The sequence below is a fragment of the Dendrobates tinctorius genome, unplaced genomic scaffold (assembly GCF_039654945.1).
Source record: "Dendrobates tinctorius isolate UK_male_01 unplaced genomic scaffold, ASM3965494v1 ptg000270l, whole genome shotgun sequence".
NCBI lineage: Eukaryota > Metazoa > Chordata > Amphibia > Anura > Dendrobatidae > Dendrobates > Dendrobates tinctorius.
The window spans coordinates 2,911,877-2,929,138 of record NW_027361937.1 but is presented as its reverse complement, the minus strand read 5'-3'; the positions used below and the strand labels follow the sequence as shown (position 1 = coordinate 2,929,138).

The 17,262-nt window shown below is 37.9% G+C and overlaps 1 protein-coding gene across 1 annotated transcript in view; it reads right to left on the bottom strand.

Moving 5' to 3' along the window:
- Positions 1 to 17,262, bottom strand: part of SLC12A5 (solute carrier family 12 member 5) — a 156,067-nt gene that overhangs the window by 37,357 nt on the left and 101,448 nt on the right. Inside the window, exons 11-23 of the mRNA XM_073559358.1 lie at positions 15,738 to 15,795; positions 15,220 to 15,394; positions 9,760 to 9,878; positions 9,502 to 9,600; positions 8,182 to 8,301; positions 7,158 to 7,262; positions 6,896 to 7,064; positions 6,616 to 6,811; positions 6,330 to 6,499; positions 4,748 to 4,879; positions 3,444 to 3,551; positions 3,122 to 3,244; positions 2,865 to 3,043 (exon numbers count right to left, since the gene is read on the bottom strand). Of these exons, the coding sequence (XP_073415459.1) occupies positions 2,865 to 3,043; positions 3,122 to 3,244; positions 3,444 to 3,551; positions 4,748 to 4,879; positions 6,330 to 6,499; positions 6,616 to 6,811; positions 6,896 to 7,064; positions 7,158 to 7,262; positions 8,182 to 8,301; positions 9,502 to 9,600; positions 9,760 to 9,878; positions 15,220 to 15,394; positions 15,738 to 15,795 (1,753 nt within the window). The remainder of the gene's footprint in view (positions 1 to 2,864; positions 3,044 to 3,121; positions 3,245 to 3,443; positions 3,552 to 4,747; positions 4,880 to 6,329; positions 6,500 to 6,615; positions 6,812 to 6,895; positions 7,065 to 7,157; positions 7,263 to 8,181; positions 8,302 to 9,501; positions 9,601 to 9,759; positions 9,879 to 15,219; positions 15,395 to 15,737; positions 15,796 to 17,262) is intronic.

The window sequence follows — 17,262 nt, the reverse complement described above, 5'->3', positions numbered from 1 at the left end:
ATGGATGGAGTGTGAAAGGGCGATGAATGTGAGTAATTGCAGCAGCTAGAACATAAATTGTACAAGTACTGTACATACAGTGAATACATTTTTCAATGCAAATGACCTGGTAATAAGTTTCTTTGAACATCTTGCATGGCTTGATTGTCTCCTGCCCTATCCATTGGCTATGTTTGACACTTTGAAAAATATGGCGCTTGGAAAAAATCAGCACAAATGCCTTCTCCTTAGCGCTGTCAAAATATGTAGGAAGGTTTGTTCTAACATCTATCACTAATTTAACGTGTTAACAATCAATCAACTAGCTTAAGACAATGGAGGGGCAATATAATGCAGAAGCAAACTTGCAGCTCAACATGGATCATAAACTGTAAAAGTGACATGACCTTGCAGCATTAGAAAACTTGTGCAGATTAATGAAATATATATACCAATGAATGATAAAATAATGATATAATGCTAATCTGTATACCCTTATTAACAACTACTATAATCCTTTGGGCGTTATGTCCTTCTGTGGGTGAAAGTTCCTCATCTAAGAGGCCTACTAGCCTCAATCACAGATAACCTTTTCTTACCTGCAGATTGTACATGTCACTCTATTTTAATGACAGTCTGTCCCCAACCCCTGCATTTTTTTCTATGTAATCTCAGACTTAACCCTGCTATCACTCACCTCAATTCTTTCTCCAATACCACACCATGTTCACTTGTCTTATTTTTTACTATAATCAACTATTGTTTAACACATGTTCCTTTATTCCGCCTCACCTTCATGTACCATGAAGTTTGGGGGCAAGAACTAGACAGGCAGTTCACAGAGGCGAAGTGAAACTGATGTTTTTACCTCGCCCATAAGTCAATACTCACTGTAAAAGCTAAGGTGGTATCCTGTGTCATGAGACTTTGTGTCTCTTCATAATTTGTAACCTTCTGAATCCAGGACAGGTTGCTGGGTTTTGTAGTCCCACAAACCTGTATTTTAGCAAAGGGCTGGATTTAGGGGTTAACCAGAAGTGATGGGTGGGACTGGTTAACCACACACCTCCCAGGGGGTGTGCTCCTGTGATGACAGGAAGGTCCTATATGTGTTTCCCGTTTGCACCACATGGAGGAGATGGCCATGTGAAAGACTGGAGCTACTGAGAGTCCAGGGAGTACTGAAGGTCTGGACTACAGACAGGACCCATGTGAAGCCAGCCTGTGAAGCCTGCAATGCTGCTAAGCAGGTAACCCAGAGCATGGGGAACTGTGTGCACGGACGGGGGTCAGTTACTGTACTGTGCGGACAACTGCAGTTGAGAATGGACTGTTTTTCTCAGATCTGTGATGTTTACATGGTCTACAGTGGTTTATGATGACGTAATAAACCAGATCTGGACTTATTTCGAAGAAACGGTTGCTGTATGTTTTGAATATCACTGCCAAGGGAGTGGACCCTCACCCGCTTAGTGATCGCTATGTCACAGTACATACAACAAGAATTGTGGAAACCACAGTAAAAAATTGCGACCATAGATCCATAATAATAAAATTATTTCTCTTTATTAAATTGTAAATAGGACAGGACAAAAAATGGGGAACTGTGCAAGGAACAATCAAAAAGTGCAATAGTATAAGTGCTCATACAAGCAGGACCCGCCCCAGTCAGCCTGAACCATCATATACCAAGATAGATGCATATATTTCCTGTGTTAATGCTCCATATGAGGAGCATTATATATCTTGCATAAAAAGGGAAACAATGCCCATCAGCTATCACACAGGATAAATCTGTGCACTATCACAAAAGAAGGTAACTAGAGGGGTTAACAAATAAACAATACTACCCTCGGGCCATATAAACCATATCTTACATATATAGAAAGACGGAGGATGGTGCAGCAAACAATGCCCGAATTGCACCGGCAGGCAATTACCCGCCCTAAGAAAATAAGGACCCAAATCGTTACCTTAATGAGGCTCCAGGATGACCGGGCGGACCGCTCGTTCCCCGACGAGCCCCCTGAGGAAGGAGCTTATCGCTCCGAAACGCGCGTCGGGGAACGAGCGGTCCGCCCGGTCATCCTGGAGCCTCATTAAGGTAACGATTTGGGTCCTTATTTTCTTAGGGCGGGTAATTGCCTGCCGGTGCAATTCGGGCATTGTTTGCTGCACCATCCTCCGTCTTTCTATATATGTAAGATATGGTTTATATGGCCCGAGGGTAGTATTGTTTATTTGTTAACCCCTCTAGTTACCTTCTTTTGTGATAGTGCACAGATTTATCCTGTGTGATAGCTGATGGGCATTGTTTCCCTTTTTATGCAAGATATATAATGCTCCTCATATGGAGCATTAACACAGGAAATATATGCATCTATCTTGGTATATGATGGTTCAGGCTGACTGGGGCGGGTCCTGCTTGTATGAGCACTTATACTATTGCACTTTTTGATTGTTCCTTGCACAGTTCCCCATTTTTTGTCCTGTCCTATTTACAATTTAATAAAGAGAAATAATTTTATTATTATGGATCTATGGTCGCAATTTTTTACTGTGGTTTCCACAATTCTTGGTGTATACATCAGCGATTGATTCTATTTTGTCCAAACAGAGTGACACCTATGAGGAATGATATATAATATATTTAGGATGCGGCTCTGTACCGTTGCTATTATAAATTACACAGTACATACAAGCATACATAAAGTAGGTGAGGCCACAGGGCTAATACAGTACATTCAACTGCTAAACATTTGTAATCTGTCACTGCAGAGCCATTGAAGTCTGTGTAAGAGCTGTAGCACTAAAGAGAATGTGTACTAATCCATTTTTGCCTACTGAAGACCTTCATCTTTTTTATGTATATAAAATCTACTTACGGTTTCATGTTGAAAAAGTCTCTTATCCCTTCTGGAGTGCTAGGACTTTTGCTTTTATTTTTGTCTGCTGTAAACTTATCCTTTGTCCAGGTAAGGTGCTCCTTTTCTTGAGTAGTGTCTGGTTCCTCTGGCGGAGATTGTGGTGTACTTGTTGCATTTTCATCATGAATTAGTTTTTCCTGAATTTAAATGAATACTCAGGCAGCAATTTAAAAATGGGACATTTTATGTGTCTAAAAAATTAATTCCAATATTACCTCTTCCTCAAGCTTTTCTTCACAATCTCCTACTTGCTCTTCTGGAACGCTTAGATATAGTCGTGAATTTGTTGGGTTTTTGCGTCTTATTGAACCACGTGATTCATCTGTAATGCTTTGAATCTATACAGAAAAGAATGTAAATTAATGTAGACCAATTCTTAGCTTTAATAAATTTGAAAAACATGGTTGCTTTAAAAAAAGAAACGTTTTTAAGGCTTCAAGTACTTGATATTGCCTTTCGGACTGAGATTATGTGTCTGCATATTCCAAGATTGCATGCAATTAAGATTTTTAAAAAGAGAACATATTGAATATTTACCTCCCTTTCCCTTTCTGTTTTTGTCAAATGCATTTGCTTCAAAATTTGAGATCGCTGTTCCATCACTAGAGTCTTTTCGTATGTGTATGCTGAAATATCACTGTCATGCTACAATGCAATATAATAATGTTAAGAAAAAATGAAAGTACAACTGTAAATTATATAATCTGAAACAGTTTTGATTTCTTAAGTAAAATCTATTTTTATTCTTTAAAGTGTAACTGGCATTTTAGGTGAACCTGCAGCATAATGTCTGCCTCTACCTTCTCTCTCATACTTCTTCTTTCCTCCATTGACGTACATGAACTGCAACTTTCACTCGTACCTCAGTGAGCTGACATTTTACCAGTGAATTAAGAGTGAATGATCAGTCCAGTAGGATAAAGCGAATTTTCTTGAATAAGATATTATATCTAAAAAGCTCTTTTTTCCACTTGAACTTTTGATTAATGGCAAAAAAATTTCAGGAACTTGTTCTACAGGAATCACCATAATATTAAACTTTTTTTGATGTTTAATTAACAGATGTCTAGATAAACTGTGTAGGACTAAGCCGACTTTAGTGTTGTGGCGATGTCCATTCACTCTAGCACGTAGCGTTTGGGTCCTGCTGCCGACAAATTGTAGGCCGCACGAACAGATGACTACATAAATCACAAAAGTGCTTTCACGGGTTAAGTGTTGCTTTAACATAAATTTATCTCCTATACTGTTAGATGTTATTGTTTTTTCTTCGTGCTGAATAATGGTGCAGGTGCAGCAATTTTTTAATCTGCATTTGTATACTCCTGCATTTTTTATTTATGTCATAGGGTCATAACCCCCATTTTTTCTGGGAACATTACTGGGAGCTATTAGATTTTTAATTGTGCGACCCCTCCTAACAGTGATACCAGGATCATATTATTTCTTTTTATTGACCTGAAGAAGACTTCAGGGTGTAGGAGTCAAAACACCGTTGTCCTGTAATTTTTTTATTACCTCAATAAAGCAGATATTTATGTATAACATATATGAGAATATCTAAGGGAACGCTGGCTACATACTGGGATTTTCCGTGCTATCTATTGTTTTACCACAGATGTCTGAGGGCCTTTTCCATATGCCCAGTTGGCCGAGCTGCAGACTGTTCCCCTTGGATTCCTGTCGGATCCCGTTTCAATGCTTCATTTTCACCTTTGACTTGGTGAGTGCAATTATATAAGCGTGCAATTTACACCTAGTTTCTACTGCACTTAGATTGTCACGGCGTTCTCTTTTTTCCCTATCCTCAGGGTTGTTTTGATTCAGTCTTGGTAACTTACCATTTCTACTACTTCAACTTCTGCATTAATTCTTAGGTGGTATAAGAAAGTGGTTAAATCCTTTTTCATCTGGATACTGTTGTCGTCCATTTGCGCCACTGTGAAAATCCGCATTGTACATCTCCTCCAAACCTTAGTAGACAATGATGAATGGCAATTATATGTTTGATGTTATTTAAAAGCTATCTTGGTTACATTCATATTTACTGACTGTGAGATTGTTTCATATTATCTGGACTGAATACGAACAAGTGCAAAGTTCCCTACTTTCAGTTTATTATTGATGCAACTGAAAAGCCCTATTTTCAATATCCATATCGTCAAGGTTCTTATTTTTTTAATGAAAAAAGTCAATTGTATAGTTAACTCTTTATATCATTGAATGAAGCAAGTAAATTGTTATTGTAATAGATAAAGATCTATCTATTAAAAATGCCTAAAATAAGATGGTTATCTAATGAGTCTTGATATTTTATGTGTCTGCAAAATGGAAACTTAAGTTGCACCTACAAGACTATCTGCTACTGTCTTGGGAGAAAACCGAAAACTGGATCTACTCAGCACAGAAAAAGGATTAGTAACTCCATATACTCAACCACAGGAGAGGATGTATTCATATTTGGCAGGAAACACATCCTCAGTTACCAGGTTCAAATAAATATCATGCTCCACAAACCGGTTCCATTTGCAACAGTCATTTGCCCTAGACAACTTTGTGATGTTGTCCTTACAAGCAAATTTGGGAAAGAACAAAATAAATATTTGAAGCTGGAAAACAAAAAAAAGTTCAACTGGACAAACACATGCAAGAGTGACTGATTCAGATAACTGGAAATCCCGATCCAACGGACCAAAAAAGATAAATCCACAAATAAACATCTTTAGTTGAAAAATGCCTTGAGTAAGAATTGGACAAGTTTTTTTTGGCTTGTTTTTTTTCTTTGCTTTGAAAAAGTAATTTCCAAATTGTTACAGGAAGCACGGCCTAAAGTATCTCTACTTACTTCTTACTAAATTTCCCTAAGGACAGAGTTAATATTCCTGTAAAAAGTGTTCTTAAAATTAGCTCTAATGCATTAAAACAAGCCTATGTTCTGTTTTCCATTACATATTTGGAAATCATAATATTATATCCTAAAATTCAAAAATCTCTATTTAATTTGTTTCGAAACCAAAAACAATTTTTTGTAATTTGTAAATTAGCATGTCTTGATTGCATTGTTTTCAGAATTGTTTTTACATATATGTTATCAGTGTATTTTCTCCCCCTTAATTTATGGAAGATAAATATTAAATTCAATGTGGGAAGATTCATTGAATCTAACAGAAAAATATATTTTGCCAGTTGCAACCGATTCAGTTGCTACATTCTGGAAGATTCTTTGTGAACCTGTCAGTTATGGGTAATAATTATGCAATTACATTTGATTACAGCATAAATGTAAGGTGAATGTCTTGTCTAAAAATAACATGCTGATACATGGCTTGATTAAAGAGTAATATAATAAAAGCACATGGGTTTTTACAATGATTCACCAAACTTTTAAATATGCTTATAGTATAAACGTTCCCAATTGATTACCTTGTGGTGACGCAGAAGGAATGGCAAGAGCATCAGCATACCACCATCATGGACAACCCACCAAACATCAATATTGCCTTCAGAAAATCTTTCCTGGTTTCCAGGGAACATTGACACATTTTTGGTGGCAATTAAAGCCAAATGTGCAGCAGTAGTTTCCCTCACAAGTTCTGCAATTATAGAAAATGAAACGGTATAACGGGTAGTTAACATTTAGAGATTAAGTAAATATTACTCCAATTTGTAACGAGAATGTAGCGAATATATTTAAAACAAGAGGTAGTACCAATGAAATCTCTCCATGTCTGGTGGTCCTCCTTCTTTTTCCAATTACGTGGCCATCCCACAAGGACAGTGTTATGCTGCAGCCCTCCAAGGCCACTAGACTGAATTAAATGAGAAATTCCATCTCGAATATTGGAGGAAATAACTACCTGGCAGAAACCTTTCACCTTTTCAGCTTCCATAAGCCTGTGTATAGACTGAAATAAAATTGAAAAGATATGAAATCTAAATCTTAAGAAAATCTTTTACTCTGCAGTGGAAAAAAAATGCATTGTACTCACCTCTTCAGCACGTTGAGATTGAGGATGGTTTTCCAAATATGTCCCTTCCAACACAGAGCCTACAATGGTAAGTCCTTTACCTGCTTTTAATTGAGAGGTTAAAGAAAGAAGCTGAGGATGAACAACATTTTGGTCCTGATCCACTCGGACTAGAACAAGCAACTGAGGTCTGAAAAAAAGAAAAGACAAACTCAATTCCCAAATAAAATAGAGGAGAGAGCTATATATTACTTAAGATATGACTAATAATTCATATACATACCTCCAATTTTTGGTATGTGGTGGGCCTTCCTCCAATCTTAGGAGAGCATATCGAGCAGCACTGAGTGACAGTCCACGAATACCATCCCCCCACTCCTTCTCAGCCCTGTATATTTAGAAATTTGGTACAGTAAATTATGGAATACTACTTAATTTAGTCTATTAACAGAGACATTCTATAAAGTACAACTAATGTGCTATATAGCAAGTTAATTTAGAGAAATGGTTTTTATCCTGATATCAAATATTCCAAAAGAAGACCTTTCAACAAATTTTTCATGTTGAAGTGGACACATGCTGTAATAGTCGCTGCAGAGTGGAATAAAGCTTTTTTTTTTTATTTCGCCTCTCTGTTTCGGAAACACTGGCAATGAAAGTATTCGGTACATATTGAGTTAACTTTTGTTAAGTCCAAGTGGTTGTTATAAGATAGCAACTCATACAGAGAAGTAGTGCATGTCCCAATGAAAACTCTCTGATAACTCCCACTTAGACTTAAGGAACATTAACTCATTATGTGCCAAATACTTTGCTTGTTAATATCTCCACTGTGGAGAAGAAAAATTGAAAACAAAGATGTTTTATTCTATTGTACAGCCACTATCACATCATGTGTCCACCTCAAAGGTCCTCTTTAAATAGAGAATAAAACATAATATTGTACGTAAAATGTCTTAACGGCTAACCAACTGCAAAAGTATTATAAAAAGTATTGTAAGAAGCCTATAAAAAAATATTCATTATCCTTTGGTGTATTAGATTATTATTGAGCACATGTAGTTTTGGTGCAGCATGTCGGCCACTTTTCACTAACAATCTCTAAAAGCAAAGTTCCCCAAGAAATTAATGTAAAAGCAATGACTTAGAATGTTTGACCTCGGCCTATTCAATTATAATGTCCATGGCGTAAAACCTATTTCGCAGTAACTAAAAATATAATAATGGAAATATAAGTGACCATTACAAAAAAGTAGTCTACTTTACGATCAGCTATGTTTTTGGATTAGCGTTTTATTTATACTCACCCACGGTACTCAATATATTTGTAGATAAGACCAGCAATCAGCATGGCTACAAGAGCATAATACCAAGAGCAGAGAAACATCAAAGACAGACAAAGGCTCATTCCAAGGAATGAAAGTGTCCTGCAAAGGAGACACAGTATGTTTATTAGTATTGTAAGGAACAATGCCTTAAAACAAGCTTATCTAGAGACACATGTATCCAGAGACAAAAAACAGCTTCCCCTAAAATTCAGCTTTCTAGCTGGTGGCTCTCCTGGCTTCCACCTTGCTAAATGTTTAAAGGGAAGTCAGCATAAGAAAACTACCTCGTGTTCAAATCAGGTTTTTGTGTTAATTTTTCTTCTGTAATAGGTTACCCATTCTTCTGCTCACATACTCTCAGAAAAATAACTGTTCCCCCATTTGTATGCAAATTAGCTTTCTTCCAGAAAGAGCCAAACCAGATATCCATCTATAGCTATTTTGAGGTTCTTGTTCCAGTACAGAGTAGATTACTGACTAGCTTGATAAAATCATTTTTAAAGGGACTTTATCAGCGCAGGACAACTGCTCAAACCAAGCATGGCGCTCGGTGCTTCATGGAGGGGCCAATCATTTATATACACCTTCCCACCTGCTAGATGGAAAACAATCTCCACCCTTCCCTGGTCGTATGAAGCCAGAGCTGTCAATCAAGGAAGCGGGGCAGGATGGAGAAAAATGGAAAACAAGAGGGTGGGAAAGTATTTAAATGATTGGCCCCGCCATGAAGCACCAAGCAGCGGAACTTAGTTTGAACAGTCATCCTGTGCTGACAGAGTACCTTTAAACAGGCCTAGGAGGTCCTTGTTCCCAACAGTTGTCTACAGATACGTGTTTAATTTGAGGTACAGTGAAAACTTGAAGACAACCACCCAAAATGTTGTAGAAAAATGGTCACTTGGTGGAGAGGTGGTGTTTTCAATGTAAATTATTGGTATGTATAATAGTCTGAGGACATCTCATTTAAATTACGGGATGGATTTTTTTCACCCAAGGTGTTGAAACGCCTGTAAATATTTCTGCATACATGAGCTGGATATTTTTAATAAGAAAAAGTACCTCCACTGCCCCCCCAGAGCTAAACCTTAATTGTTGAATAGGGGGAGACAGCTTTTTGAGACAACTGTAAGGAGAACTAATAACAGGTACATTACATTTTTTGAATAAAAATTCATGCAAGCTAATCTAAAGAACTGTCTTTTATTTTGAGCAAATCATTATAATATAGATTTCTCCGATATGGGGATTGTATCAAGCCAACTACTCCATGTCTTATCCTTTCAAGGCCTTCACACTCACCAATGATAATATTTGAAGCGAGGCCTCCAGTTGGGAGTCCTGAGCAATGTCTGAACTGCGCAGGCCAAGTTAACAAACATGTAACACATCAAGAAAAACCTGCAGTTACAGTAAAGAAGAAGAAAAGACAGGAACTAGAAAGTTAGGAGTCACAGAAAAATGCCAAAGTTAGAGTGATGGAAATAAAAGAAAATTATCTGAGATATACTATATGTTGAAAATGTATCATATAAAAAAACTAATGTATAATAAACATACATAGAAAGAATTGGAGCAACTTCATCCAAAGATGCTATAAGGATGCCAATCTCACAGATGCAAGCTGTCAGCAGCAAAGCCCATGTTGGTTCTCCATTAGCCTTTCCATGGCCGAAAACCTACATAGATAATAAATATACAAAGACGTATCAGCGCTGTATACTAGTATGCAAAGTTTTAAAATCTGGATGATAAATATCACCTCCTTGACACTCAAAGTAGGAAGAAACTTGCAGTTGTGAATATTGTACACAGAGAAATTGCAATGACTCATTGAAGAAATAAAAATCTTACATTTACTTCAATGATTTCAAGGGAATGTGTCATCAGAAATAGACTGTTTGTTTTACCACTTGCCAACCGTGCAATTATTCTTTTTTATCCTCCCCGTGTTCCAAGAGCCATGACTTTTTGATTTTTTCATCCATCCTCATAGCCATATAAGGGCTTGTTTTTTGTGGGATGAGTTGTAGTTTTCAATTACTTCCTTAGTTTTATCATTCAGCATACTTGAACATGGGAAAAAAAATTCCAAGTGCAGCAAAATTCCACTATCGTTTTTTGTGTTTATGGCCTTCATCATGTGCTAAATAAAAAAAATAACCTGTAAATATGATTCTCCAGGTCAGTAAGATGATTATGTTGATGCCAAACTTTTTTTTTTAGTTTAAGTGGTGAAAAAATGGGAAAAAAATCATAAAATAATGTACAAAGTTTGAATGTGTCACCAGATTCTGAAATGCATAGCATTTCCATTTGGCAGCCTATAAGCACCCTGCTATTATATCTCTGGGGGCTGTGCAAATGGAATGGCACATCTACCGGGCTGTGCGCAATAATTCCCACTGTCAGATTGACAGTGGCATTTAATTAGTTAATTGTAGTGTTCAGAACACATGACACATGCACAAAAACTGAACGGGTCATAAGACCCTGTTCACACCACCCAAGAACTAAGACACAAAAACAGAACACAGTATGACAAACGTGCATAAATACTCTGCTGTAAAACATATGTAACTGTAAGTAGCAAGTGCTAGTAAAAGATGTTAACAAAACCAGGGTATTTTGTTGATACGTTTTTTTGCAAAAAAATGTACGCTAAGCCACTCCGCCGCGTCAAGGCATACCCTTCTCGGAGCAGTCCTATCTAATATATTTAAAAACCTGAACATGTGAATAATACCTTCATGAGCAGGGTTCAGAAAGGTGCTGCCCGGTATGGGCTCGCTGGGCAAAATGGCTTTTTATGCATGTCCCAAAGGAGTTTGTCCTTTGGGACATGCATAAAAAGCCATTTTGCCCAGCGAGCCCATACCGGGCAGCACCTTTCTAAACCCTGCTCATGAAGGTATTATTCACATGTTCAGGTTTTTAAATATATTAGATAGGACTGCTCCGAGAAGGGTATGCCTTGACGCGGCGGAGTGGCTTAGCGTACATTTTTTTGCAAAAAAACGTATCAACAAAATACCCTGGTTTTGTTAACATCTTTTACTAGCACTTGCTACTTACAGTTACATATGTTTTACAGCAGAGTATTTATGCACGTTTGTCATACTGTGTTCTGTTTTTGTGTCTTAGTTAATTGTAGTGTGCAGAGCTCAGCTGCTCTCCCGGCTGTTCTTGGCAGATGGTAGCAGAATGAGGCCGGGGTCACACTTTCAACTGCAATGCGAGAAAACTCGCATCAATACCCGGCACTGATGCCTGCACTTGGGACCGGAGCGCTCAGCTGCATAGAATTACATACAGATGCACACTCCGGTCCGGAGTGCCGGCGGTAGTGCCGGGTATTGACGCAAGTTTTCTCGCATTGCAGTTGAAAGTGTGACCCCAGCCTAACAGCCATCATCTGCAGGCAATAATGTAGCTTCAGCTTCTGAGCCTGCTTGAAAGACAGGCACCTAACATAAGACATAACAGTACGCCATATGACATAACTAGTTTATTTGTTAACTATATTATTTTATTAATGTTGGCAATGATTTTTTTCAAAGTTATGATCTGTTCTAAAAATGACAAATCTTTCAGCTTTCACAATGGCCATAGAGGCTTTTTACATTCATAATTCCTGTTCTTTCAGGGAATCCACTTGTACATTAGCAGCAAAAGACTGACTCAGACTCTAGGTTTAGTATTAAAGTGTGTAAACTTCATTGAGAAGGGAGGGGAAGCTAAAAATCATATATTGTGTTATCAGCTGTAATCCTGCTTGGTATGATAAGACCACAGAAAGTTCTACCTGAAAGGACAGGAGATGAAAGGCTATGTTCACACCTTGCATTTTTTATGCAAATTTTAAGCTACATTTTACAGTACCAGCAAAGGCTATTAGATTTCAGAAATCTCAAGAACACACATTGACTGAGTTGGAAAACTGTGTTTTTTAAAAACTGCAGCATGTCACTCCTTTCAGCATTTTTGCTGCATTTTTTCACCCATAGAAAACAATGGGTAACTGCAGGTTTTGCTGTATTTTTGGTGCAATAACCTAAGGAAGCTGCATCATGTTTTTTTAGGGGACTAAACTTCATCAACACGCACAACAGACAATAAAAAACAATAACGTAGCGGGAAAGGCAGCAAAAGCTCAACAAAACCTGATTTTTGTAATGAACTTCTTTACTGTCAAAATAGCATACTTTGCCTGCAGGAAAAAACACAGCAAAAACACAATGTGTGAACATAGCCCTAGTCATAATATATATAAAAAGCTCATAATATATATAAAAAATAGCAATTTAAAGAAATACAAACCAGTACAAAGGTTTAGGCAAGTGTGAAAAATGCTGCAAGTAAGAATGCTTTCAAAGTAGAAGTGTTCATAGTTTGCTTGTAGCAATTAAGAAAATGCATAGTGAAGGAAAAAAGAAATATCAATCAAATCAATATTTGGTATGACCAGTGACCACCTTTTGCCACCAAAACAGCATCAAATCATCTATTTTAGTATACTGCATAAAGTTTGGGAGGAACTTGGCAGGATTAATGTGTCAAACATACAACTCACCGTACATCTTCCGTGAATGTAGTCTTGTGCAAAGCTTTCTGTCTCTTCATGTTATCCCACACAGACTTGATGATGTTGACATCAGGGCACAGTGGTGTACTTATTATCACTTCCATGACTTCTTGTTCAGCTATAAGCCCCAATCACACACAGCGATCTCGCTAGCGAGATCGCTGCTGAGTCACAAGTTTTGTGACGCGACAGCGATCTCACCAGCGAGATCGCTGTGTGTCACACCTATCAGCAACCGGCCCCCTGCCAGGTATCGCTGATTGTTGTGGAAAGCCCTGGAAATTTTTTTGATCGTTGGTCTCCCACTGGCCAGCACGCATCGCTGCGTGTGGCAGGCGGGAGACCAGCGAGCTGGAGCTGGTAACCAAGGTAAACAGCGGGTTTCTAAGCGCCGTGCGGTGCTTAGAAACCCGCTGTTTACTTTGGTTACCAGCTCCCTGCACCAGCGCGCTGGTATCTAAGGTACACAGCGACGTGCGCGCTCGTCGTCGCTGGTGCTGATCGCTGGTGAAGCTGCCTGTTTGGCAACTCACCAGCGATCCTGACAAGTTCATATCGTTGTCGGGATCGCTGGTGAGTCGCTATGTGTGACGGGGCCCTTACGCTGAGATTTGGAGCCAATCAGTCCCCTCCTTGGTGGTATTGCATGATGTATAAATATTTTTCTGTGTTTCTTAGCATTGAGGACACTATAGATCCTGACCAAATCCATTTGCTGAAATGCTATCCCAGCCTTCCAAAGAACCTCCACCATGATTCACTGTTGCCCACAGAAATCTCATTATAGTACTGCTCTCCAGCCCTTTGGTGAACAAACTGACTTCTATTACAGCCAAACATTAAACATTTTGACTCATCAGTTTAAATAATGCTGTTTTCTGCACCTAAGTACTTATGTTTTTGTGTAAAGTTTAGTTGCTTGGGCTTATTTGATTGTCAAAGGTATGTTTTTTTGGCTGTAATTCCCCCATGAAGACAACTTTTGGCCCTAGTACTATAAACAGTAGATGGGTGTACCTGGGTCCTACTTGTTGCTGCCAGTCCTTAGTTGATGACCGTGCTGGACATCTTCCGATTTTGAAGGAATGTTGTAAGCATGATGTGTCTTTCATCGGTTGCACTAAATTTCTTTGGCCAACCACTGCATCTTTTGACAGTTTCCTTGGCTGAGTGTTTGGAATCATTGTCTTGCTGAAATGTCCACCCTCGTTTCATCTTCATCATTGTGGTAGATGGCAGCAGATTTTTATCAAGAATGTATTGGTACATTTGTCCATTCATCCTTCCTTCAATTATATGAAGTTTGACAGTGCCATATGCTGAAAAACAGCCCCACACCATCATGTTCCCACTTCCAAACTTCACTGTTGATATGGTGTTTTTGGGTGATAAGCAGTGACTTTTGGCCTCCAAATATGGTGCGTATTATGGCATCCAAAGAGTTCAATTTTGGTCTCATCTGACCAAACTATATTCTCCCAGTATTTCACAGACTTGTCTAAATGTTGTTGAACATTATTTATACTCTCTTGAACATGATTTTTATTCAGAAATGGAGTCTTGCATGGCGAGCTTGCATACAGGCCATGGAGGTTGAGTGCATTACTTATAGGTTTATTTGAAACAATTATACCTAATGATTCCAGGTCTATATATTGCTCTCCACAGTTGGTCCTTCACTCTTGAACAACTGTTCCGATAATTATTTTGACTTCTCTGAAATCTTGTGGGGGAACACCTGATCGTTTATAGTGAAATTATGTTCTTTCCACTTCTGGATTATGGCCCAAACAGTGCTCACTGGGACCTTCTGTAGTTTAGAAATTCTTCTGAAACCAGTGTCATCAGTATGTTTTGCAACAATAAGGTTGCTAAGGTCTTGAGACAGGTTACTGGTTTTACCCATCATGAGATGTTTCTTGTGTGGCACCTTAGTAATGAGTCACCTTTTTATAGGCCATCAGTTGAACCATCTGATATTATTTTTCACTCAGTGGCAGTATTGATTTCTAATTATTGATAGATTTCAGCTGCTGTCATGAGTTTCCATGGCTTTTTGAACTTCTCTTTCTTCATGTGTTCATCTGGTGAGACTTTCATGTCATTAGCACCTTTAGAAATATATTTACTTATAATATTGGTGACATGTTCAATACTTATTTCATCGGCTGTACATTAAAGTCAACAGGAGCAGCTGACCATCTAATGTGTATAGTACTCTCCCGACTTTTTCCTAACAGATACTGTTAGTTGACAAAAAGATTAGGCGGTTTGAAGTGAAATATCTGACACTTTTGTTCTCCATTGAAAACATATGAACACTCAGACAAGTGGAACCTCAATGTGTATATAAATTAATAAAATATATAATATTTGTTAGTTTTCCAGAAAATATCATTAACATTCTAATCTGCACTGAGATACAACTGACTTACTCTGAGGAAAGGTACAATTCCATCCCGAGATATAGCTTGTAAGAGACGTGGAGCTCCTGTCAAACTTTGCAAACCAGCTCCACAGGTAGAGAAGAAAGACCCAATAACAATGACCCAAGGTGAAGGCCAGGACAATGTTCCCACCACTAAATTTCCATTAACAGCTTCTCCAAATCTGTAGATGATAAAAACATAGCATTTTTTTTGTGAAATTTAGCAAATTTCAACATACTATGCCATGTATTAGTATTATTATTATTTTACTCATTTATATAGCGCCATTAATTCCACAGCGCTTTACAGACATTATCATCGGTGTCCCTGATGGGGCTCACAATCTAAATATGTAAAGTTATGGATTTGCTGAAAAGGCCATGTGATGTAGGAATGCACAGAAGATAAGCCATGCAAACATCTAAAAAACAGTGTTATGTATAAACCAAAACTTTACAGTTTGGTGCACCAAAAATAATGTTATGCTTGTTTCATGTTCAAGAATAAACTTTTACTATACTTACTTGTCACGCAAAACAACACCTTCAATGCAGGCACCAAACAGAATAACAGTAGAAATATCTATTCAGCTGTAAAGGAAAATCTGAGCCAGTACTTACGAAATCAGAAATCAAATTGTCAAAATACCAATTTCAAGGATAGTTTTACTACTATCAAGTGGATATGGTCAATGTTGTTTTTTTCTGAATGTATTTCAATATTTTTGCCAAGATGTGGTTGAGACATTATTATTAGTAATATATACATTTTATAAAGGTATATCTTTACATAATAGGTATATGTAATTTGACCAATTTTCATCAGTGTGCAGGATCCAATTTTCATCAGTTTTTGGCCAGTATCAGTTTTTATAATCTCAGTGTGGCCTCAATTTTTCACATACAGTAGTTGTTCTAAAACTTGGGAAAGTTACAAACATGAATGGCTCTGTATACAAGTATGTATAATATGTATGCTTGTACTCTTAGTAAATGGGTGATGGGTGATTACCTTAAACTGTAAAAAAAAAAAGGACAGTACTAGAATGCCATCAGAGTGTTATCTGTTTTTTTCACTGACCTACTCAATTAAATGGGCAAATTGCATTAAAAGATGAACATGTGATCATTTCTGCAGACTATAACAGAAAGTTGTTCTATCCATGAAAAATGAAGTGAGAATGAGGCCTTACTGAAGTCTCATACACTACATTGAGTTTTGATGCTTTCTCATAGACAATATTGGAATATAATTTATTTTCACAATTACATTTTCATAAACTAAAAAGTTGTAATGAAGAGCTCATTTCCATTGGGAGCTATCCAGGGCTGGACTGGCCATCTGGCAATTCTGGCAAATGCCAGAAGGGCCTGTCTAGTTGTAGGCTGCCTTGTCTGCTACATTGTTAACAGAATCAGTGTTCTCAAGACACCCATACTGTTAACAGTTGTGACGGAGCACAAAGTCGCTGACTCCGTCAGTTACCCCACTCGGCACTCGATATCATTGCTCCCACACCATGCAGGCATGAACGGAGACTAGATCCCGTTACCTGTAATCCTTTCCTACAGTAAATTCTGCTAGAAAAAGGCATGCTTGTGCCAAAACGTTGCAGAAGATAATCTGTCTTTCTATTGATTTTTGCCTTTTTGTATGGTGGTGGTATTTGCCTCATTGTTCTACATCGGAAAATAAATTTTCATTTGAGTGCCCAAGCTTTTTGTTATTTGATAGTTAGCCCAGAAGGCCACGGGTGTCATTAGAAATATTGGTCTTGTAGTAAATCTTGCTTTCCTCCAGCCAGGGTAATATTAGTAATATATCCCATCTGATGATTGGGGACAGGGACAGCATGGGCCTGTGTGATTTCAAATGCCAGGACTGAGTTTCAGTCCCAGTCCGTATCTGTTGCTATCTAATCAGATTATTGTTAGTCTGCTTTTCTGGTCTACTCTAAAACCCCCCCATACACTTTATTTAGCTGTCTCAGAGTGTTCATGATTTCTTTATAAGAGAGCCACTGCCAGACTTCTCTGGCAGCAGACTATC